The 23927-nt window shown below is 33.9% G+C and overlaps 1 protein-coding gene across 1 annotated transcript; it reads left to right on the plus strand.

Annotated features, from left to right (window-relative positions):
• The first annotated feature begins 13037 nt into the window (after positions 1 to 13037).
• Positions 13038 to 23522, plus strand: LOC131037424 (probable carboxylesterase 11). The gene is made up of 2 exons (XM_057969571.2): positions 13038 to 14604; positions 22767 to 23522. The coding sequence occupies exons 1-2, from the start codon at positions 13697 to 13699 to the stop codon at positions 23302 to 23304; spliced, it is 1446 nt and encodes a 481-aa protein (XP_057825554.2). The 5' UTR covers positions 13038 to 13696; the 3' UTR covers positions 23305 to 23522.
• The last annotated feature ends 405 nt before the right edge of the window (positions 23523 to 23927 follow it).

Below are 23927 nucleotides of genomic sequence, written 5' to 3' on the forward strand. Positions count from 1 at the left end.
GGAAATATGAGCCATTGAGTCTAGGACATCGAATAAAGTTAGAATTGACTTATGTTTCATTAAAACATGATATTTTTTGTCAGAGGTACAAGGGTTTCAAGCTGTAGGAGATTGCCAAATCTAGGGAGTAGTTGAATCTTCAAAGCACATTGGGCCAAAACAGACTCTTCCATTGTTCCTAGAAGGCCCAAAAAGCCTAGGAAAGTTGGAAAATAATCAAAATGCATCAGTCATTTGGGGCATCAAAGGTTTTTTAACCATTTTTTCAATCATATGGTTCATTCCAACTTGGTTGTATGGTTAGTACAATACAACTCTACTAGCACGTTATTCTAAAGTACAATCTAGTCTGTAGAATATTTTGTCTTGATGGTTATTCCCTACATTAGCTGGTATCTATAACATATTTTTGTCATCTTTTATATCATCCTATGCAGTATGTGTCATAGTTGGTACATGTTAACTTTTTTTTTTTAAATTATATTTTCTTTTGACGTTGTTTAGGGTGGTGTAAATGGGATCTGATGCTCTGCAAAAAGGATTAGAAAATCTGTTTGATGGCAACACACACAAGAGCACAAGAAACAAACATTAGTGTTAGCAGCAAAAGATTATCCTAAACAGGCATATCAAGAGAGAGATTAAGCATGAAATAGAAAGCATACAAACATATAATAGATAAACTATACTCCTCCAAATGCTAATCAAGATGCTCATAGTTGCTCCTCCCTTGTTCCTCTCCTCTCCAAGTTCCACATGAGTGTAGCTCTAAGCTTTTAGCACTAGCCATGGATGCCATATGGAGATTCAAGATGATTGAAAATGATAAATAAATGCTATGCAAGTGTAGATAGTGATGCTATGAAAAATCTCTATGCTAATACCAGTATAACAACAATACTCTAATTCTTCCTTCTTTGCTTGAGGAGAAGGGTTCTATTTATAGAAGAAATAGGGAAATGAAAGGTTAAGATTGAGAAATCTTAACAAGGGTTAGGATTGAAAGATATTCAATCCATGTGAGACTTTCAACCCAATCCCATGTTGACAAGTGTCACCATGAGGAGGCTTGAGATGAGAGATAAGGAGCATTGAATGCTTGAGGGGACATGATGGTTACCCTAGGGGGTTGGGTTAGGGTTAGGTTAATGGATATTACTTTTATCCAAGGGATAAATGAATGTGCAAGGGCTAAATGGTTACCTTAGTCAAAGAAATAAATGCTTTGAAGAGACCCATGAGTCAAAAGGATGGTTAAGTTAGAGGAAAGTCTCTAACCAAAGGTAAAAGGTGAGTTAACCATAAATGGTTGTGTAAGAGCCTTTAATGGTTTGGAAGACTTTAGAGGTTAACCATTTGAAGATATAAAGCCTTTAATGGTTATTGAAGACTTTGGAGGTTTTTGAGAAGTGACTTCCTTTTATTTAGGAATGTGACAATGCTTGGGATAGGATTAGGATAATTAGGAAGGGGTTAGAAGAATCTAGAAGTGGGTTAGGATTGCAAGTGGGTTTTGTAGGAGAATGCAAGTGGGAGGAATTTTGGGATTTTCAATTAAAATAAAATCATTTATTTCAATTAAATGGTGTAATTTGCATTTGGGTAAATATTCAAATAAATATTAATTTATTTAAATGAGAAAAAGGAAGATAAAGCATTAAATGCCATTAAAGGTTTGAGAAGACTCTAGAAGGAAGCCATTAAATTTGAAGACTTTAAGGGAAACCATTAAAGGTTTCAAGTGGGTGAGGATAAATAGGATTTTAAATAAATAATTTATTTACAATAGTTGTGCAACTTGCATTTGTAGGAAAATGCAAGTGGGTGGAGGATAAAGGTGATTTAAATAAATGATTTATTTAAAATAGTTGTGCAACTTGCATTTGTAGGAACATACAAGTGGGTGGAGGATAAAGGTGATTTAAATAAATTTTAATTTATTTAAATGTGAGAGATGGGATTTTGGGGGTTTTAAATAAATATTAATTTATTTAAATGTGAGAGAAGATTTAATTAAACAAATATGATTTATTTATTTAATTAATGGTCTGAATTTGGTTAAGTGAATTAAATCAAATAAACTGAATAATTTATTTAATTAATAGGAGAAGAGGGTTAAGATGAATTAATTAAATATTAATTTAATTAATTATTGATTGATGGTTAAATAATCAAATAAATACTAAATATTCATTTAATTAAGTGGACAAATTTATGTGACTACAGGATCCACTAGTCTAATTATGAAAACTAGGAATCAAACACATTTACCACCTTAATACATTAAGAAGATTCAATAGAGCTGATGGGGCATTATTGATTATTATCATATTTAGTTGAATTGAATTTGATATTGTAAATGATGTGAAAGCTAAGGCTAATCATGGAAAATTAGCATAAACAAAGAGTTTCAAAAAATATATGCAAAATCTGGGTACAAATCTAGAAATAGGAAACAAAGAGGAACCTATATATGAAATTTGAGTTCAAAATTGTTAGACTATGGGGATAGGTGACCAAGTCTTGAAGATGTCAAATTTAGATATCAGAAACAATTTTGGGATTAGGATGTTGCTCAAAATCTCCTAAATTTTTGCTGAAAAAGTGTCAAACACTATTTGTCGATTGCCAGTGTTTAGGATTTTTTGGTTCTTAAAAATCTAGTTTCATTTGTCTTAGTATGTACCTTTTGGATATGTATTCTTTCTCTTCTGAACCTATAACCTACACACACAAAATGGGAAAAATGGTGTTGGGTTGATGAGGGTTCACCTTAATCAAATCCCAAGTTTGGAATGAACCCTTAATGAAATAGATATATAAATGAAAGCTTTGAAGTAAAATGTTGGATTCACAGTATTATACCTCAAGCTTGATGTTGTTGATGGTGATGATAATGCAACGATCTTTGAATAAGACCTATAAATGTTGATGCAACAACATGATATGATACGACATACAAGATTCAATCATGAAAACATACTTTCATGAAGAATGTTGCAACTTGCTACTCCATAATGCTCAAACCTAAAGAATTTCACCAATGATACTTGCTCTTGAATGATGTAGGATGTGAGAAGATATGATGGGATGAAATATATGAAAATGAATTAGGAAAGATGCTCTTATATAGGGTTCCCAAGGTATTTAATAAATTAGAGTGATCTCCAATGGTCATATTAAAATATCGAGATTGGGAGTCAACAAGCGGGAACCGATATACCAACCTATTTAAAAATGGGCCCATTCTGGGGGACCATGGAACCTAACATCCTACTCCACCTAGAAAGGGGTGAAACAAAGGTGGCTCAAATGTACTTAGGCTCGGGATAGAGACCTAGATCACCATATCATTATAAGACATTGATTTTGTAGTGTAGAGCCAAAAATATGCTTGGAAAAGAGCTAGGAGGACACACACTAAGGTAAGGGCACAAAAAAGGAGTAAAATTGTAAAGGGTTACAATTTACAACACTACAAACATGTTTAATGTTTTTTGTTGTGCCTTTTATTAAACAAGTGATCATATTAAAATCATGGGATAAGCCTCCACAAGTGGTGTGAGAACTCACCACCAACTCTCCATTGATTTCCATGATCGTTTCCAATGTCATATTTTTTTAAAGAAATTTATCACCCTTGATCATATGGAAGATCTCTCACTAGCACTCGAGGCCACAATTTTACCCTCCAAGTACCAAAATAGGCAGAAAAAAAAATTAAAAAAATAGACATAACTTTTTGCTAAGATATCAAGATTTTGGAAATGAGATGTTGAAGGAAATATAGTTTTGCATACTTCACAATGGTGAAACTATTTTTCCAAGTTTCATTATAATTGAATTTTATTGCTTACTGAAATCATATCTTCCATTTTGGACCTCCGAGCTCATAACCTTTTGCCATGATCTCCAATTTTCATGATTTTTGTGACATTGGAAAGGTATTGAGAATCTCTACCATTATGTTCATGCACTTTTTTCAGATTCAGCCCCATGTATATTTTATTTAGTTTTTTTACCATATGTCATTGTGGCGAATTACTTGGGTATCTTGATTCATTTATAGTGCTGAGCATATTTAAGAGTTGTTATTTTTATGTTGGAGTTTTTTGTCTTTCTAATTTTGGAGAAATGTCATAGTTGATAAAGGATTTTTCATTTCATACTTCTTTGATCGTCTCGAAAAGGAAAAATTATAAACTATAAAGAGATGGCATCATAAAAAATCTTAGTTGGCTTCATTTGTTGCCACATTTGTATGGTTTTGTTCTCCTTCTAGGATCATGTATTAGCAATCATTTCTATGCATGTCGATAGTGATATTTTGAAGTCTATTCTTGGTTTTGAGTGTCCTCATGCTCTTTAAACTAAAATTTGGGAGATATATTGAGATCATAATACTCAACCATTCCCGAATGATCTTTTTTTAAATTGTCTTGTGCCTCTTCACTTTTTAGAAACATACTTTATGACTATGATATTATTTGAGACTTTATTCTTTGGAGTACTTTGAAACTTCAAAAGATGAGGATAAGGTTGCTTTAGAGGTTCATGGTTCTCCTTCAAAGATAGTTGTTCATCCTGCACCTTCAGTGATTCCTTGTGTCAAGTCATTTATTGATAATTCATCATGTTCTTGTTTCACAAGACCATCTTTGACTTTCAAATTTGGAGGACATATTTGTGGGGTTAACTCTCTTATTTGATGACAACAATTACACTCATTTTGTCAAATCATGTAATCATATTTGGAGCTTATTCGATATCAATTTATGCAGAGTCTTGGTTTGCCACCTTCTTCTTTTATTGGGTATGTTCCTAATTAGATTGTGGTATCTTCATCCTTTGTGGACAAGGAGACATGTGAGTGAATTTTAGAGACATCATCATAATTCTTCATGCTTTTATCTTACAATTGCTATCCAAAGTGGGAAGCATTAATGCATTTGTAACTATTTTGTTTCTTCTAAAGGGGAAATAAGTTGTTTGTAAATATTGTCCACCATTTTTTGTCTTCATATACTTATCATTTTTGTAAGAGATTATTCATTATGGGGGCACTACATAGTCTCTTTTTTCTCCTTTTATGGGGGATATCAATTGCATCTTTGTGATGGATGTAGTTCTTAGGGGTATTGATGATTCCTTCATACATCACTCATTCTATCACTTGTACATGATTGTGATAGACTTATAAAGCACTGAGAGGGGGGGGGTGAATCAGTGATAGCAAAAACAATAACACTTTAAACCCAGACCGGTAAAAACAATTACCCAGTTTACTTAAGACTTTGCATGCAATCCAAAGTGTTATAACAAAATTCATAGTAAGTAAAACATTCACCATAACACAAGTGTTTATACGTGGAAAACCCAACTAGGAAAAACCACAGTGATATGGGACTCACAAGTTAATTATCTGCAGTAATAGGTAACTGACCGGTTAAGGTCTACAAAGTGCTCTATTAGGAGCGAATCCTGTTAAAGATCCCAAAGCCCTGTTAGGAGCTATACCCGGTTAAAGGTAACCTCAGTGGAGGATTTAGATCCAAGTTAATGAATCACCTTGTTAGAGGATTTGTACAGTGAATCTTCTTAGAGATTACCCGGTTAGGGGATTTAACTGCTGTAGTGATTAGAAAACAACAGGTGGTATGATCTAGAAATAACACATCTTGCTTGTATAGATCCTTTTATGCTCACTCAATACTGCATCACTGACATACTCTACAAATCCTTCAATAAATCACATCAACTCTAACTCATAACACAACTCATATCTTGCATATCAAAATAACTCATCACAATGCCTCTTTATAGACATTAGATTTCATGTCATCTTCAAGAACCTCAACACAATTTCCTAGGTTCAATCTTTCATAACACATCACAAATCATCACCAAAACTCATCACACAATCTATGAAACCAGTTTGAACACTAATACCGGTTTAGTGTTCACCACATCAAACTCATATACCGATTGTCTCCATTTGCCTCCTTGTCTCTCTTCGCTGCATCTCGAAACTGGTAACAATGAAATTGACCAAAAATCGATTGTCTTTCCTGTATATACCAGTTGGACTTACTCTATACATATGATACCGATTTACAATATGAAGACTTAGGAGTAGTACCAGTTTGACTAAATTAAGATGACTATGACAATATGAACATATGTGTGTGTGTGTATATGTGTGTAATCAATGACAACACATAAAGTCATCCAATACAAAAATCATCATTAAGCCAACAACCTCCCCCTTTGGCATTGATGGCAACACTTCGAAATTTTTTGAGACAACTAAGTGTGCTTACAAAAATGTACAGACTCCCTCTTAACAATACATACAAAATTTTCAAACACATACATATTTCTACTCCCCCTTTGACAACAATGCCAAATTGAAAAGTAAAATACATATATATTACATCCAAATTTATTGTCAAAAACTGCATATATAAATATAAGAGTTTTTACAATAGAAGTCTTAAGAAAATGTCATAGAAATTAAACTTTAGTTGCTTGAGATCATTATCTAATCTCTCTAACAATGTTTCAATGATCTCAACATTTGTCAAAACTTGTGCAGTAAATTCATCCATAGAATCCACTGTGCTCATCTCTGGTGTAGCCAAAACTGCTCCAGAATCCTTATGTCCTCTATATAATTTCAAGTTTTGGGATCAACTGGTTCTTTAGTTCTTTCAAGGATCTGATTCACTTAACCTATTCAAAATCATAAACATCTAACAGATGTTGCAAAACATTAACCGATTTGCCAAAATTTAAACCCGAATCATGTATAGGGTTATATGCATCACTTATCTGCTCTATTTCTTTCTCTGTTTCTTCACACTTTTGTTTCAAATCAGAATAGAAAAAAGAAACTTTAGATATATTAGCCAAAATTTTACCTCCTTTTTTTATATCAGTTCTCAATAGATCTTTATTCACAGATAAAACAATTAGGTTTGTAAGCTTTCTTACCAGTAGGCTTCTTAGCCTTAGGAGCAGTTTTACCTTCATGCATGTTTCTCTTGGTACCAGAAGATTCTCCTTTCTTAGATGTATTGAATCCTAATCCAGATGTGTCACCTTTCATTCTTTGAGATTGGACCTGTTCATCCAACATAGAGGAGCTCTTGTTGAATTTGTCAAGTTTCCCATTTGCCTCAGTAAGCTCTTTGGTAAGATCTTCATTATGCTTTGTAAAAGTATCTCTAACAGACATTACCATCTCAAGATCTAACTATAATGCTTCCTTCTCTTCCTTCTCCTCAAGCCAATGTTCATGCAAAGCTGCATTCTCTTGCTTGATCTTAGAAATCTCATGATCTCTCTCTTTGATCAGGTCTTCAGTTGCCCTCTTTGCTTCAAGTTCTTGACTCATACAGATTGTTAGAGCTTCAAGTTCTCTCCTCAAGTTAAGTTTTTCACCATTTAGTTTCTCCACTTCTTCAGCCAGTGCATCAATGTTGGCCTCATCTGAAGAGTTGTTGTAAGAGATCTCCAATAACTGTTCAGTCAATTCTCTCCTCTTTACTTGTGAGGCTTTGAATCTACCTCTCAGAGTTTCTAGCTCATCCCTAGTTGCATCAAGTACTCTAGCCATCTCTCTATAACTCATATCCCCCACACTGACTTTAGGGTTTCTTTCCAAGTGGTTAGGCCTTAAGGAAGTTAGGCTCTGATACCAATTGATAGACTTATAAAGCACTGAGAGGGGGGGGGGGGGTGAATCAGTGATAGCAAAAACAATAACACTTTAAACCCAGACTAGTAAAAACAATTAACCAGTTTACTTAAGACTTTGCATGCAATCAAAAGTGTTATAACAAAATTCACAGTAAGTAAAACATTCACCATAACATAAGTGTTTATATGCGGAAAACCCAACTGGGAAAAACCACAGTGAGATGGGAATCACAAGTTAACTATCTACAGTGATAGGTAACTGATCGGTTAAGGTCTACAAAGTGCTTTGTTAGGAGCGAATCCTGTTAAAGATCCCAAAGCCTTGTTAGGAGCTATACTTGGTTAAAGGTAACCTCAGTGGAGGATTTAGATCCAAGTTAATGAATCACCTTGTTAGAGGATTTGTATAATGAAACTTGTTAGAGCTTACCCAGTTAGGGGATTTAATTGTTGTAGTGATTAGAGAACAATAGGTGGTATGATCTAGAAATAACATATCTTGCTTGTATAGATCCTTTTCTGCTCACTCAATATTGTATCACCGACATACTCTGCAACTCCTTCAATAAATCACATCAACTCTAACTCATAACACAACTCGTATCTTGCATATCAAAATAACTCATCACAATGCCTCTTTATAGACATTAGATTTCATGTCGGCTTCAAGAACCTCAACACAATTTCCTAGGTTCAGTGTATCTAGGCAATCTTACATAACACATCACGAATCATCACCAAAAATGTCAATTAGAGATAACACATCACGACCGATGATAACTCATCACACCATCTGTGAAACCGGTTTAGTGTTCACCACATCAAACTCATATACCGATTGTCTCCATTCGCCTCCTTGTTTCTCTTTGCTACATCTTGATGTTGGCAACAATGGAATTGACCAAAAATCAATTGTCTTTCCTACATATACCGGTTGTCTACATATACTGGTTTAAACACCTTCATATCGGTTGGACTTACTCTATACATATGATATCGGTTTACAATATGAAGACTTAGGAATAGTACCAGTTTGACTAAACTAAGATGACTATGACAATATGAACATATGTGTGTGTGTGTGTGTGTATGTTTTCCATCATTGACAACACATAAAGTCATCCAATACAAAAATTATCATCAAGCCAACAAATTGTTAATTTGGTTTCTCTCTTTTGAAGAGGGGATTTTTCTCATGCAGTTTTTCTCTTTTACTCCATTTGTGAGACATCATTTGTACATGGGTACCTAAAATGGCCATTTAGTGGAGATGCATCCTTGAATCTTGCATTATTTTCATTATAATCCCTTTTCCCTAAGTTACACTTAAGGGGGTGTGTTAGTGTGAATAATGTCTTGTACTTAGTAAATTCCTAGTGAGGACTTATTCACATGTTAAATTAACTTAGGTCCTAGGTTCCATTTCTAGAAGTCTTGGTTGTCTAGATAAGATCTTATTCATATCTTATCTTTTTAGCTTTTATTTACTACTTGTCCTAGGTCATTTAACATTTGTGTCATGTTAGTTGATCATAATATGTATCACAACATGTCTATATAAACAAGGTCATTGTATATTTGTAACATATCCCCATTGATCATCATTTGATCATATCTTATATCTCAATATTCAAGAAAGCTTTTTCTTGCATATTCTCTTGTGGAAGACATCTTTATTTTTGCAGACAATCCTAGAGTCTGCAACTGCTACAAAAATGGCATTTCCCCTTCCTCATATCCACATCAAAGCTTAATAAGAGTGGATTATGGCTAGAGACTATTCTTGGTGTTAAAGAAAGGCAATAATTCTAGGTGAGCATCCAATTTGTTGAAACCAAAAACCTACCAAGATTGACATGTATAAGTTTGTTACCCAATCTTCTATTTGACCACATGAATTTAGATCCTCTTAGCTCAACATATGTCAATTAAAGCTTGTGAATTCTTCCATGTCAATTTTTTTTTTCACTTGGGGTAAAAGAAGTCTTAAAGTCCCCTACAATTATCAATTTTAAATATTTACATGACCTTCTAAACTCTAATAAATATTTCCTAAGAATAATCGTGTCAACTCTAGAATTAGGAGCATAAATGTTATATATTTTAAACATAATTATCCTTCCTACCAGTGAACATGATATCTAGCCAAGTAATGTTTTCTCTTCAGTAGAAACTCCCCCTTATCAATATTAGTTTGAAATCAACATTATCCTATATTTTAATTTCTATTATTGTAAAACTAGTATTTGTCATCTTGACTTCCTATAATAGGAGAGAATAAGGCATGTGATCTAGTTTAAAATTCCCTACAACTTGCTATTTGTTTGTACCATTAAACCCTCCATTATTTTTATTTTCAAGGTTTTTTGGGAGTTTCTTAACTACATGGTAATTTGACTCCCATTGGATCCTCCATTGACTTCTTCAAGTGAGTATATTTTGTACTCGATCCTCTTATCTTCACATCCAAACCAACTTCTACATTTTTTTTGAGTTTATAAAGGCCTTGAGATTAGAAAGATCCACATTCTTCTTCAAGATTGAAAATGGTGGGGACTTAGCCTCTAATTATTAAGACATAGAACATGGAGCAAACTCCTCATCCTTAGAAATGTTGTACTAGCTGGGAACTTTAATCTAATTTTATTCCAAGGTAATAGAGGGAGGGTTAAATATTGATCCTCTTTCACTATGCAGGAAGCCTTAATATCAAGGGAGTGGATTGATGAACTTTGTGAGGCACCTCTTAAGTCTTCCTTACTTTGAAAAAGTGTGATGATTGTCCTCCTTTTCTTGGCCATGGGCTTAAGGTGTCTCTTCCTTCCTTTCTACCATCTATGACATTCTTTTCCTTCAAAAAGTAGACCTCCTAATATTTTTATACGTACATTCATTTTCTTTAATTTCTTCTCCTTGAATAATATTTTAATTCATTTTTTCTTGCTATTAACGTCCAACCTTGTCATTTTGAGGGAAGCTAGAGGTAACTCCCTCTTTTTTTTCTCCAAAGCTCTAAGCATTTATTTTTCAACAAACATTGCTTAGAAAAAGTGCCCTGGTTTTTGACAAGATTGACAAATAAATAAAGAGTTCTCTTAAATAATCTTTAAACATAGTTGCTATATTTGGAGGATAATTTGATAAAGGTCTATAGATCTTTCTTTGCTTCAATATTTACATAGAATCTAGTATACATTAAGGCCCTTTTTAAAATTTGTTGCTACATCAATTATTATTAGTTTTATTAGTTGGAAAAGGATTTGGCTAGATATGTAAATCAATACTTTCTCCTCCCAATATTCTAGAGGGATGCTAGGAAGTCTAATACAACTAGAGATCACATTAATAATCTCTTTATCATGATCAAAACCTAGCTTCTGCTTCCTTAAGAAGAAACTTGATTTGCCAAAAAACTAGGGACCATCAACTAGGGTCCAAACACAACCCTCCCAACTTGAGAAAGAGATAAGGAAAAATACCTTAGCCATTGCCAAAATCTCTACTTGACCACGAGAATTCTACCTTGTCAATGCCCAACTCCTAAGAATATTAATGTTATGTCAAGAGCCAAAAATATTCTCTATTAAGCGTTTTCAAGTTCAATGAAGGACCTATCTACCATTGAATTAGGGACATATACGAAGATACCTTCTTTATCTAAAACTACTTCAAGAGGATATGAATAGGTTGGGGATTGTGTACTCACTTGTACACACCTTTGACTACAATTACTTCCCTTCCTTAAGAGGAGAAGGCAAATTAGTAAATCTCGTATCTTGGAACTAAATTTGTCTTAACACCAATACCCGTTGAGCTAACCTTTTCTTTGCATACACATTGATCAAAGAAGGAGAAGAACCATGTGGATTCCCATCCTCATCACTATCCTCATTATTCTTGCACAAAATTTGTAGTAATGTCTTCCTTGTATGCCCTCCTACCACTAAATTACTACACTTATTTTCTCACCTACACCTTATTTTATATGCTTATCATAAAATCAATATATTTATTATTATATTAAAACATAAACTTACTAAGATATAAAAAACAAGAAACACATTACATAGATTCTTGTCATGTTGTAGTGAGTATAATGAATTTTGTTGTGTAATAGATTGAGTGATGTTAGAAATATCATTTAAGGAGACAAAATAAATATAATTGTTCTCATGTCATTAGAATCATTAATAGACTTGAAATTTGATTTAATGAATTAAATGCATTGAATTAGACATGTATTTTACAAAATTTAAAAAAATAAAATGATTTTTACATTGACTATTCCCAACATGAACCAATAGAAGGAAAGATGAATGACGTATTTACAATTATTTAAAATAGAAAATCAAATGTAGACTATAGTATTGTTGCTCAATTTTTTTAATTCTATATGCTCATTCACTAAACTAATAAAATAAATTGAATGAATTAGATGCATTAGTATTCATCCTCAACAAGAATTACAATTAGATATAAAAAAAAGATTAAAAATATATACTGAAACATATAATTATTCATTAACCTTTATTAATTATTGTATTTCTTACTGTTAATTTTAAAAATGTTTTAAGATAATAGATGTAAATTTTAAGTTTTGTTATTATTATTATTAATTATTTAATCACAATTTCTCATACTTCCTTTATGTCACATTTTCAATGAATTAAAATTGACTTAAATATGCTAAAATAAATAAATTGTATTCATTGGCCCACAAACTTTAAATAAAAATAATGTGATTTATCAAATAGAAAAATAAATAATGACATGAAACCTATTTTGCACTATTAACTTTTCTACAATAATAATAATAAAAGTATCCTATAGCTTATATAGCTTACATCACACTAATAACTCTTCACAACTTTCCTCCAATAAAATAGTTTAGTTGATATATTAATTTTGATATCTAAAACGAAATTTGAAAAAAATAGATATTATAAAATTTGGTCAAACTATTTTAATTCTAACTTCTTATTGTTTCAGTTGTTAATAACATAGAAATATGTATTTATTGTAAGAAGATTTTTAGTCAATATTAAAGTTAAATAGTTTTAAACTAATATATTAAATATATTAAAGATCTATCAAAAGATGCGTTGGAAGAATTGCTTTTGAATATTTGAAGAAAAAGGATGCAACCAAGATTGTGCCCTAAATAAGTTTCATATTTCATATATATATGAATAATTTTTTTACCATTTTAATGTAAAAAGTACTGTAGGTATGTAAAAACTAGGTGACGTATACTACTAGATTTGAAATAATGCGAGAATAGAGGAGTTATTAAATTACCTAATAATATTGTACTGCCCATTGCCCAACACAACCCTATGTCCTAACCAATTTTGAGCAGAATTCTTTCGTGGACGACATTAATAAACAAAGCGCTTGTTAATGTTAATAAACAAATTCCTCCATAATCATGTTCAATGTTGGCAAGCTGGAACATCACTAATGAACGCGTGAGCTCAGAGATGATGAGTTGGATGCAGTAGCTGCTATAATCCTTTAGAGGGCCTTGATTGAATAAGTCGGAGGAATTGAATCTAGAAGCCTTCACGTTCAAATTGTTGTCCTTTTCTTTGTTCCGATTCAACGCAGGCACGCAGGGAAGAGAAAAGAAATGAGCTCACCCTTTTACAATTAAATAGGTATTTGTCATCTGACATTTGCCACATTCATCTCCGATAAGTTTGTTGCTTGCCGCAACTTTGCCACTTTTAATCTAACGCCTCATCTGTGTGCGAGCTCATATTGGTTTTGTTCTGCTAATCTGCAAGGATTTTAAAGGTTGCCCACCTTGGTTTTCCTGCTATAAAAGGCTGCCCTACTTTGGATTTTCCCTCATTAAAGCGTATACCCATGGGGTATCTCCAATTGTGATGGACAGAAAACATGCAAGATCAGGTAAAATCACTTGTATCATCTCAGATCTCCCAAATCAAATTCTGTGTTTACGTTGAGAGAGGAGTAGGTAGATCTGCCGAAAATGCCCAGCGTGGGTGTGAAGCTCTACAGTGTTATCTTCAAGCTATTACTGAAACATAGGTTATATAACCAGGCCCAAGTCACAGATCATGATGGGCATGGTCATGGACTTGCAGTTACATCAAGATCTGGATCGGGTTCTGTGCCTGCAAGTGCTGCATTCGTCGATGGGATTGCCACCAAGGACATACACATTAATACCCTTACCAATCTATCAATCAGGATTTTTCTTCCAGAGTCATCTCTGCCACCGAAACAGGCATCCAATCCCTCCCCATCTGGTTTATTTGGAAATCCAGTAAAAGATGCGGAAGGAACAGAGGATTTGGACGCCAGTATAAACTACAATCGGAGAAGCAGCTATGCGGGGGCAATCGAACCAAGCCATGAGGGAATCGATAGCAACAGGAGGAGCAGCTATGGTGGCACTGGTGATAAAGAACGGGGTTTTATGCGCGACACAACGCCACTCACCAATGGGATTGAGGCATCAGGTAACGAGAAGAGAGTAGGCGTTCCTAATTACAGAGGTTATTTGCCTGCAAATTCACAACCCTTGCACAGGAAGCTGCCCATTATTTTTCAGTTCCACGGTGGAGGGTTTGTGGCTGGCAGCAAGGATTCTGCCGCCAATGATTTCTTTTGCCGCAGAATGGTTAAACTGCTGGATGCGATAGTTATTGCTGTAGGATATAGGCTCGCTCCGGAGAACAGGTACCCAGCAGCCTTCGAAGATGGTTTTGAGGCTGTTAAGTGGTTGGCTAAACAGGCTAATCTAGCCGAGTGCAGCAAATCTCTTGTGAATGTTCCGAAAGGTGCTTACAAAGGAGATGGACATCGCCAAATTGTTGACAGTTTTGGAGCCTCTGTTGTAGAGCCATGGCTAGCAGCTCATGGAGATCCTTCCAGGTTTGTCTCATTAATTTCCTTCTGCTTGTTTTCATTGTATTTTTGTTGTGTCAAATGATAGCTCCATTAATTTACAAAGTTCTTTAATATACAGATACCAAATTATAACCATGATTTGATAAGATCATCCACAACATTAGTATGCTTTTTCAACCCCTTTGTTTGAATGGAAATGTGAAAACCCTTATCCTGTATCATCTAGAGGCCAGAAGAAAAGTATCCAGAACTTTCTGAAACTGTTGAGCTGCGTGTATTGGTACTCCGTGAATAAGAAGGGCATCATTTGAAAATTCTGCCTGATTACTCTCTACCGAGTTGTTCTCTGTGCACAGATAAGGCATATCCTGAGTTCATCTTTCAGTGTATCATTTAAAAGCCTTAGTCATAAGAATGTATAAGGTTGAGAATATAGCCAACCTTGCCCCACTACCCTGAAGATGGTAAAGATCGTGTGGTTCTGATCTTAATTCAAGGTGAAAATCAAAGACCCTTGAAGGCACTTTGCCACCCGATTGTTTATATAAGTACGATTAGGTTAATAGTATCGGCCATATATAAAGTAATAAATTTTGATTTTAATTTTAGAATTGGTTGTGTGGATGGTGTCTTGAACAAAATCCATATCATCGGTCATATGTGCATCTTGAATATAACCACATAAAGTTATGAATATTGATTTTAATTTTAGAATTGGCTGTGTGGATGTATCTTGAACAAAAACTATATTCTCAGATCAATGCCCATCTTGAATGAAACCTTACTATGTAGTAGATTTCTGGATTAAATTGTGTGTGAAATTTTTTCCTCAATGTTTCAGATCATGATATCCGAAATGTCAAGGGAAAAAAAGTTTAATCCAGAAATCTACTATATATGTTCATGGACAGTGGAAGCTACAAAAGCTTACATTTTATGTTTATTGTAACTAAGGATACATTTTAGAATTTCATCTCTGTGCACAGATAAGGGAACAAATGTTTAATCCAGAAATCTACCATATATCTTTATGCACTGTGGAAGCTACAAAACCTTTCACTTTTCTTCTGGCCGCTAGATGATACATTTTTATATACCCAAAATTTATTCGATTAAAAAGAAAGTAGAATTCTCATGATCATATGCTAAAACAAATTTCATCTCATACCATTACAAGAATATTATATGAAATCCTATCTGTTTACAAGAGGTGATCACCTTAATAGCCCATAACATACATATGACTACCAACAGGAGACCCTTTAGCCCAAACATTAACAGGATGGTACACAGGGTATATAAAATCTAGAAGAACAACGTTAGAAACTGGGAAAATGTAGAGCCAAAGCTGAATGGCCATGTGCACTCTGATGTCAGAGAAGTTTTCATCTTTGAAAACATGCTAAATTGGTGGCCAAACATGTCATGAACAGCCAGATACCATGATGAAAGACCTTGCTTCTCTGGTTTCTTCATGTGCACCGTCCTTGGTCTTGCCAAATCAATTTATTATTGGGGATGCCGATGTTTACAACTTTTATTGTATAATTTAACCATACTGAGTGCACAATCATCATTCATTTCTTGATGCTAATTCTAATTTTTACTTTGAGATGAAGACGATCCTCCTATGGAACTGTTAATGGGAGTTGAATTTTTATTTTGTTATGTGCCCTGCTAAAATCACAATGTTGTTTTTCTAACCTTACGAAATCTGAAAGTGAAAATTGAAAGGAATCTGAAACTTGAACAACAAGATTAAACTGTTAAAACATATGAGAATTTACAGCTGGAAATTTTGAAGTTGATGCAAAATCTTAATATTTAAAACTGAAAATTTTATACTTAAAAAAAACAGAATTAAGGAAATTAGTGGGAGGATACTGAAGCTACACTTTTTTCCCTTGTGTTTCTTATTTTATCTGGGGAAATGGTAAAATCTGAATATTGGAGACTGCTACAAATTGAAAATCTAAACCTGACATACAGAAATTAGCAGAAATTTTTTTAACTGCCGGAAAGATTCAAGCAGTATTGGAGACTGCTGCAAACTGAAAATCTAAAATTAAAAAAAAAACTTAAGGAAATTAGTGGGAGAAACCTGAAACTGCTCCTTTTCTTCCTTTTGTTTCTTATTATTGTCTGGGAAGATGGTAAAATCTGAATATTGGAGATACAGGTCCTTGGTCCCTCACCCCTGAAACCCATCCTCTCTTTCCCCCATTTTAAAATCTCCGTGGAACTGTGTGGTTTACATTCTCTGGTAGTTTAGGTCAAATAGGTTTACAAGGATGAGAATGTGTGCTGGTGGGTAAGGACAAGCAAATGCAACTTCATAAAAGCTTGGCATGTGTACCCCATCCAGTCTAACTTTTACGCAGTCAGTGATGTTTGAATTAGATACAGTGTACATGTAGGATATTCATGATGATACAGATAATACTTTTAGTTGGGTAAACTGCGATCTAGAGGATTGCCCCCTTTCATTAAAACATCAAATAATACAATGTTTTCCAACTTTAACTGGACTGGGTCTATGGGCTTATAAATAAAATGCCCAGAATTTTTATTAGCTTATGAGCTATTAACTAGCTTAATAGTATATATATTAATCTATTTTCTTTGCCTTATGCTTCCTTCTGGGTTCCAACAATGAGTTGTTGGAAAGGATGAATGGTCTCCACTGAACTGTCAAAGACCCATTGGCCACTGGTGCCCCTTTCCCCTAAGTTAGGCCCAAACAGAGAAGTACAACTTGAAGAGTATTTTTGAGATCTCTGAGCAAGTTCTTATTAATCATCAAGTTGGCCATGGTGCCCGCCATGTCATTATCCTCATCCAAGTCCAGTTGCACACCCAGGAACATGGAAGAAATGTCATAATTCACTCAATACCTATGATACATAACAAGGAATCCCTCCCGGATGATCTATTGAATGGAAAACAGCAAGAGGCTTGACTAGGTTGTGAAAACCTTTTTAAGACACAATTCAGATATTATATCTAGAAATGCCATTTGGTGGGTGTCGCTGGTTGAACGAACACTTGTATCCATTTTGTTGTAATTTCCGATAGTGGACAGTTGCATCATACGTATGCATTTAGTTTCTAGATTACTCCATTGGGCATCTTACTTCTCTTTAAGTTTATGGTAAGTTCTGAATATGTGAGGTGGCATCTTTAAATATTTACCATGCCATGTGTGTTGGCCGATCTCTCCCCGTCCTGGCCACTGCATAAAATGTAGTGTAATTAATAAGCATTATTATGTACTATTTTTGCAGCATATTCTTCTCATGGGAAGTGGCATTAAATTCATCCATATTTATTGATGTGGGAAGGTAATTCTTCCCTTGAGTTGACATCATTACTAATTATTTGATCCTTCTTAGAGTCTATGAATGAGGCCTCATGATGGTATAGAACTATAGATAGTTACGAGATGATTCAGATCATTTCCTTCCTGTTGAGAGGAATTTTGATTTTGTTTTGTATGAGATTAGGAAACTTCTTTGCTAAAAGCCTAAATCTAACTTGAAGAACCACTTGGCCGTTGTTGGCAGAGTGCCTATGTGGTCAACTAGGTAAGTGTTGATTTGCTTATTATGATTGGTGGTTGAGTCCTAACATCAAAATATCCTCAGCCAATGTTTCTTGGAGCCATGGATTGGCAGCTTTAGAATGAGTGATGGAAATCAACTCTAAGCAAGAGTTGTATAACTTGAGTTGGCTAATCTTGTAAACACCATGCATGTTAAGCCGAGATGGAAGATCATTGTGAAAAGAATTGGGTCTAATTGCTTTGACAGTAGCATATGTCTCGTTTGGTTTTGGCTTGCATGTTTGTTTTTAAACCTTTGCTTGTGTAGGTGAAGTTAAAAATGACTACAAAAATGAAAGGCATATGATGTTGATCATATGAAGTGCTTTGAATTTGGCCTGAGTTTGTTGGAGAATATCTTATTTTCGTGTGAAACATGGCCAAATCTTGCACATAGAAGGAAGCTTTCTCTTGTTTATTCTTTTGGGGAGACCTATTGTAATTTGAAAGGGCAACCATTATCTCATAAGTTTCTGAAGGCTGGTAGGTTTCTACCAACTTCAAAACGAGAAGGCCCACTTGTTGTGTTGAATGGTAGGAAGTGATCATGCCACTGCTTATTTTGTTTATTGTAGATGTGAAATGCATGGTTTATTGTGTTATTAACAAACCTAGTCTGGCTAGTCATTGGCAGATGAAATGAAGTGGAGAAGCACAATTGACAATCAAGAAGATTCCTCAATGATTTCTAAAAGTGACTAGGGTATACCTCGCAAAATGTCACGCAACGGTATATTAGCAGTAGTAGATTCAATTGTTTAATGACAATCAGTATCTAACAGCTAGTCATTATAACCTATAATCAGATATATTCATCATTCTTAATTGACTACAAATCCTTGAAGTAATAATTAATAAATTATATAGTAATCATGAACTATTCCAGGATTCCCCATAAATGGCTGGTTAAGTATAGTTAATAATTAATTAACAAAATCAATTAAATTCTATTCAACAATTATTAAAAATAGTGGGGCACAACACTGTGTACCAAGTATTGAAGATGTTAATTAAACACTCGAGAAAGAGACTAAGAAGATCAACTACTTCAAATGTTGATGTCCTTGAATCTTAGACTAGGTTTCAGGATTTGTATGTAGGATGATCCCCAAGTGAGAAGTTAATGGTACCATGGCTTGATTGCTTGGACGTGTATCAGTTAAGATTTTATAGCATTGTAGTTCCATATTCCCACAGCTATACAGCTTTCTATTGCAAAATTTCGGATCTCTCTTTCCTGAACGTTCAGTGTTTCACATCTGAGCTGTTTTTTAAAACATGAGTGTTTTTCGGAGTTTATCAAAGCCTGCAGATTTCAGGTTTTAGGGCAAAGTTTTCTCAGTTATATCAGCAGGCTTGTATTATGTACATAATATTCTTTCAAAGAATCTAGGACATCCATAAGGATATATAGTTCTAGCCCATGAGTTCATACCAAAACCTGTCACTTGTTCTTTCATGTGGACTCGGGTTTATATTACTAGTGTTTTATAATACAGCCAAGATTTAAAAAGTGAAAAAACAACTATGAATTATCCATGTGTAAAGTGAACAAGTCTTAGATGGAAGCTAGTTATAAATATTTAATAGACCTCTAGGCCTACAAGTTAAAGTTTTATTTGTGTTTTTGAATAAAAATTATTTATTCAATTATTTGTATGCATCTATGTGACTGTATTTAGCCAACTACAGTGCTAATACTTTTTTTAGAAATGTTTTGTCCTCATTTGTCATCCCTATCTCATCAAGAAAGTTTTTCTCTCTTGCAAGTACTGTCTATTTTATTTTTGGAAATACTAGAGCCACAGTTTCCAGTTTTATTTTCAACAATTAATTTCATTTTCTCAGAAATTTGAGATTTTAGTCATGTCACAGATTTCTGAGATTACATTAGCTCTCATGTTTCTGCAATTGTCTCAGTTTTCAGTTTTCACAAACTAAGCTTTCTACTGCAATGGTTTAGAATCACTTTAGATCTATTTTTTTCAAAAATCAAGTTTTTCATATGCGAGTTCTTTTAGAAACATTAGCAATATCCAGTTTTTATCAGACCTGCAGATTTTAGGGCAAAGTTTCCCAGCCATAATATCAGGCTGCTGATAGATTAGACATCCTTAAGAAATAAATACTAGTTTGAGCGCATGATTTCATACCCAAACTTATCATGTGTTCTTTCATGTAGATGCTGGGTTTGTCTACTATGATGAAAATTTTATATTTCCAATGTTCTAAAAATTTAAAAAACAGCTTGGATACGAAGGTGAAAAAGTAATTATTGATGTCAGAGTGAGCAAGTCATTGATCAAAAGTAGTTTTAAATTCAAAATATTCGTAGGCCTTGAAAAGTATTGAGTCTTTAGATGTAAATTGTTTATTTTTGTATATATACAGGACTGTATTTAGTCAAGTTCAGCGCCTATACTGTTTTTGGAAACCTTTTGGCCTGAGTTGTCTTCCATACCTAATTAAGAAAGTCTCCTTTCATCTATATGCAGCATCTCTGTTATTTTTGGACATATTATAGCTGCAGATTTTGTTTTCTATTTTCAACAGTTTATTACAGTTTCTCAGATGTCTTAGATTTCTTTAGTAACAGATATAAGACATTATGTTGGGTATTTTTATTGCATTTTGATTATATAATTCTATAGTTGCCTCAGTTTTCTGTGTTTAGAACTCAAGTTTCCTATTGTAAAAGTTCAGGTCTTTTTTATTTCTGAAATACAGTTTTTCATCTGAGCTTTTCTTGAGAACAGCAATTTCTAGATTTGATCAAAGCTGAAGATTCTAGATTTTAGACAAAATTTTCCCCTCTATATACAAGAGGACATAATATTCCTTTAAAAGCATCTGGGACATTCTTTAGGATATATTGGTTTAAGCTCAAGAGTTCATTTCAAAACCTGTAATGTCTAGAGATCTTGATTCTTATCGTAAATCTTTACAAGAGACCAGCATTTTTTTTAACAATCTTTTGCCATCTTTTCTGGGGTCAAGCTTAGCTCCCTGGCTGGTGCATTCCTCTCATCCTTATTTGTCTTACATTTGATATCACATAATATTAATTTTTTATGTTTTCAAATTCATTTTTAACTTTAAGCAAATTTGTTTCTATACACAAATAATCTGATTTCCTTATCTATTTTTCTTCCCCTTGACATCACCAAGCAGATCAGTAATGAACATTGATTCAGAATTATACATAAGTATTGGTCTGGTGTTAGTGTGGTGCAACAAAATTTTGAGATCCATCGTTAAGGCCTTCCACATCTCAACAGCAGAAAAATCATTAGTGTGTACACACTTGACAAAAGAACTTGAGGATGCTCTTCATGATTTCTTATTAGCTTAACATAAAAGAGATTGACATTTTATAGAACTTATGCTTGGCAAGAGAAAGCGAGGGCTTTAGTGATATTAGTTAGTGATCTTAGTTTGTTGGCTATTTTTTTGTGGTTGAAATGTTCTTATTTAATTATGCTTTTTAACGCTGGGTCAAATAAGTATGTTGTAAATAATATAGCATAAAAATATCCATAGTTTTCTGGGCATGTATACATGTAGTAAGTAATGTTTATGAATAATTGTTAATATCATAGTTACCAGGAGACCCGTACTGGTACCACAGACGTCTCTGGAAACTTCTTGACGCATAAGGTGCTTTGGCTGCTGTCTCCTGCCGTCTCCGAAGTCTCTCGACCAAAAATTGACGTCTCCTCCTAGAAAACTTAGGGCAAAATGCAGTAAAAAGGCAAAAAAAATAAAGCAAACAAATAAGATAAGCTTGCAGCAAAGCAAAGTCGTAGGGAAATGACTAATAATGAAACCATTTCACAAGAAGACAAAAATCCATGCAAAGTTATAGTGATTGGATCTATTGACAATGTAGAGTTTTTGGGAGGACTGATTTTTTATCATTGTAATAGCCTAAAGAGAAATTGCCTTTACTATTTAGCCGACAATATTGAGTGTGCTCAACATCTATATTACCTTACTTTCACTTAGCAATTTAGACTGGCTATGGTATCAGCAATATAAGCAATTTTAATTTCAATTATTGTTCAATTTTAAAGTTAATATTAAACTTTACCACTGTTATTGTTTTCAAAGTTCTCTGGCATGATATGTTTTGGAAATTATTAAATTATTTAAAAAAAAAATTGGCGTCTCCAAGTACCCGTCTCCTATTTTTGAAAATTAGTTGTTCCAGTACCGGTACCAATCTCCGGAGCCTCCAAGTACCCCTGTCTCCTGGTAACCTTGGTTAATATTGAACATCTGGGTGCAGTCGTGATAATTGGATGTATTTTATGTTTCAGCATGTCCTGCTGAGCTTTCAACCAAATGAAATATGCTGAGTTGGAGCTTTGTTTCTTTTTGTCAATCGGTTGCTTATTTGTCATATTGTATATATAAAGTTTTAATTTATTTCCTACAACTCTTTTCTTTGATCCAAATATCTCCAAAGATCAAGAACAAGGAATTAAAACATTTGTATTGAGATTCATGATTTTTTAATTGATTGAAATAAATTTTTACGTTTTATCTAATGCTTTTCTTGATTCTGCCTTTAATTATCTTGAAGGTGTGTGCTTCTTGGAGTAAGCAGTGGTGCAAACATTGCTGACTATGTAGCTCGAAGAATACTTCAATCTGGCAAGCTTTTGGAACCTGTGAAAGTGGTTGCTCAAGTTCTCTTGTATCCATTTTTCATTGGAAGTACACCTACACACTCAGAGATCAAACTAGCTAATTCATATTTCTATGATAAAGATACATGTATTATGGCATGGAAATTATTTCTACCCGAAGGAGAGTTCAGTTTGGACCATGTTGCTGCCAACCCTCTTGTTCCTGGAAGGGAACCACCTTTGAAGCTAATGCCCCCAACATTGACAGTTGTTGCAGAACTTGATTGGATGAGAGATCGTGCAATTGCCTATTCAGAGGCATTGAGAAAAGTGAAGATTGATGCCCCAGTACTTGAGTACAAGGACGCAGTTCATGAATTTGCAACACTTGATATCCTACTAAAATCTCGACAGGCAGAAGCATGTGCTGAAGATATTGCTATTTGGGTGAAGAAGTACATCTCTCTAAAGGGACATGAATTTTCTTACTAATGTGGATGCCATTTTGAAGAAAATATGTCAATGTCATGTTCTATAATTCTTTTTTATGTACTCTGTAATTATATCTTGAGTTTTTCATGAATCATGAGATTTGGACTTTTTCTGTCGGCTAAGAAGGAAAGATGAGTGGTATCAAGATGTTTTCTGAGTTATGTATATATTTATGTGCCAAATTTAAGAGGGCGATTCATTATTATTTGATGATATTTCATATTTTTCACATGTAAACTTTGTAAAGATGTCGCATGACAGCTGCTATTGTTTGTCCTGGGTATCATTAATCTTGATGTGGATTTTAAATAATTAGATCAGATTTGAAGATTCCTCACCTGAAAATAAAGGTCATCACCTCGACAACTTATAATATTAAATATTTCTATCATTTTCTTTGCTTTCTTCAAAGGAGAGGAGATTCCAAGTTTGTACTCAGTGCTTTCTTATCATCGAGATCCTAGGTGTCCCTTTTCTATGATTTTCAAGTTCATTCTGTCTTCAATTTTATATGGTATGTTTACTTGATTATACTGTTGCAGACCTACAGTTGTGTGCCAAAAATTTAGTAAAATGATGAAGACACTTTCATCTAGAAAGCTTGATTTGCATGTGGACTCATC

This window comes from Cryptomeria japonica, chromosome 6 (assembly GCF_030272615.1).
Source record: "Cryptomeria japonica chromosome 6, Sugi_1.0, whole genome shotgun sequence".
In the NCBI taxonomy this organism is placed as follows: domain Eukaryota; kingdom Viridiplantae; phylum Streptophyta; class Pinopsida; order Cupressales; family Cupressaceae; genus Cryptomeria; species Cryptomeria japonica.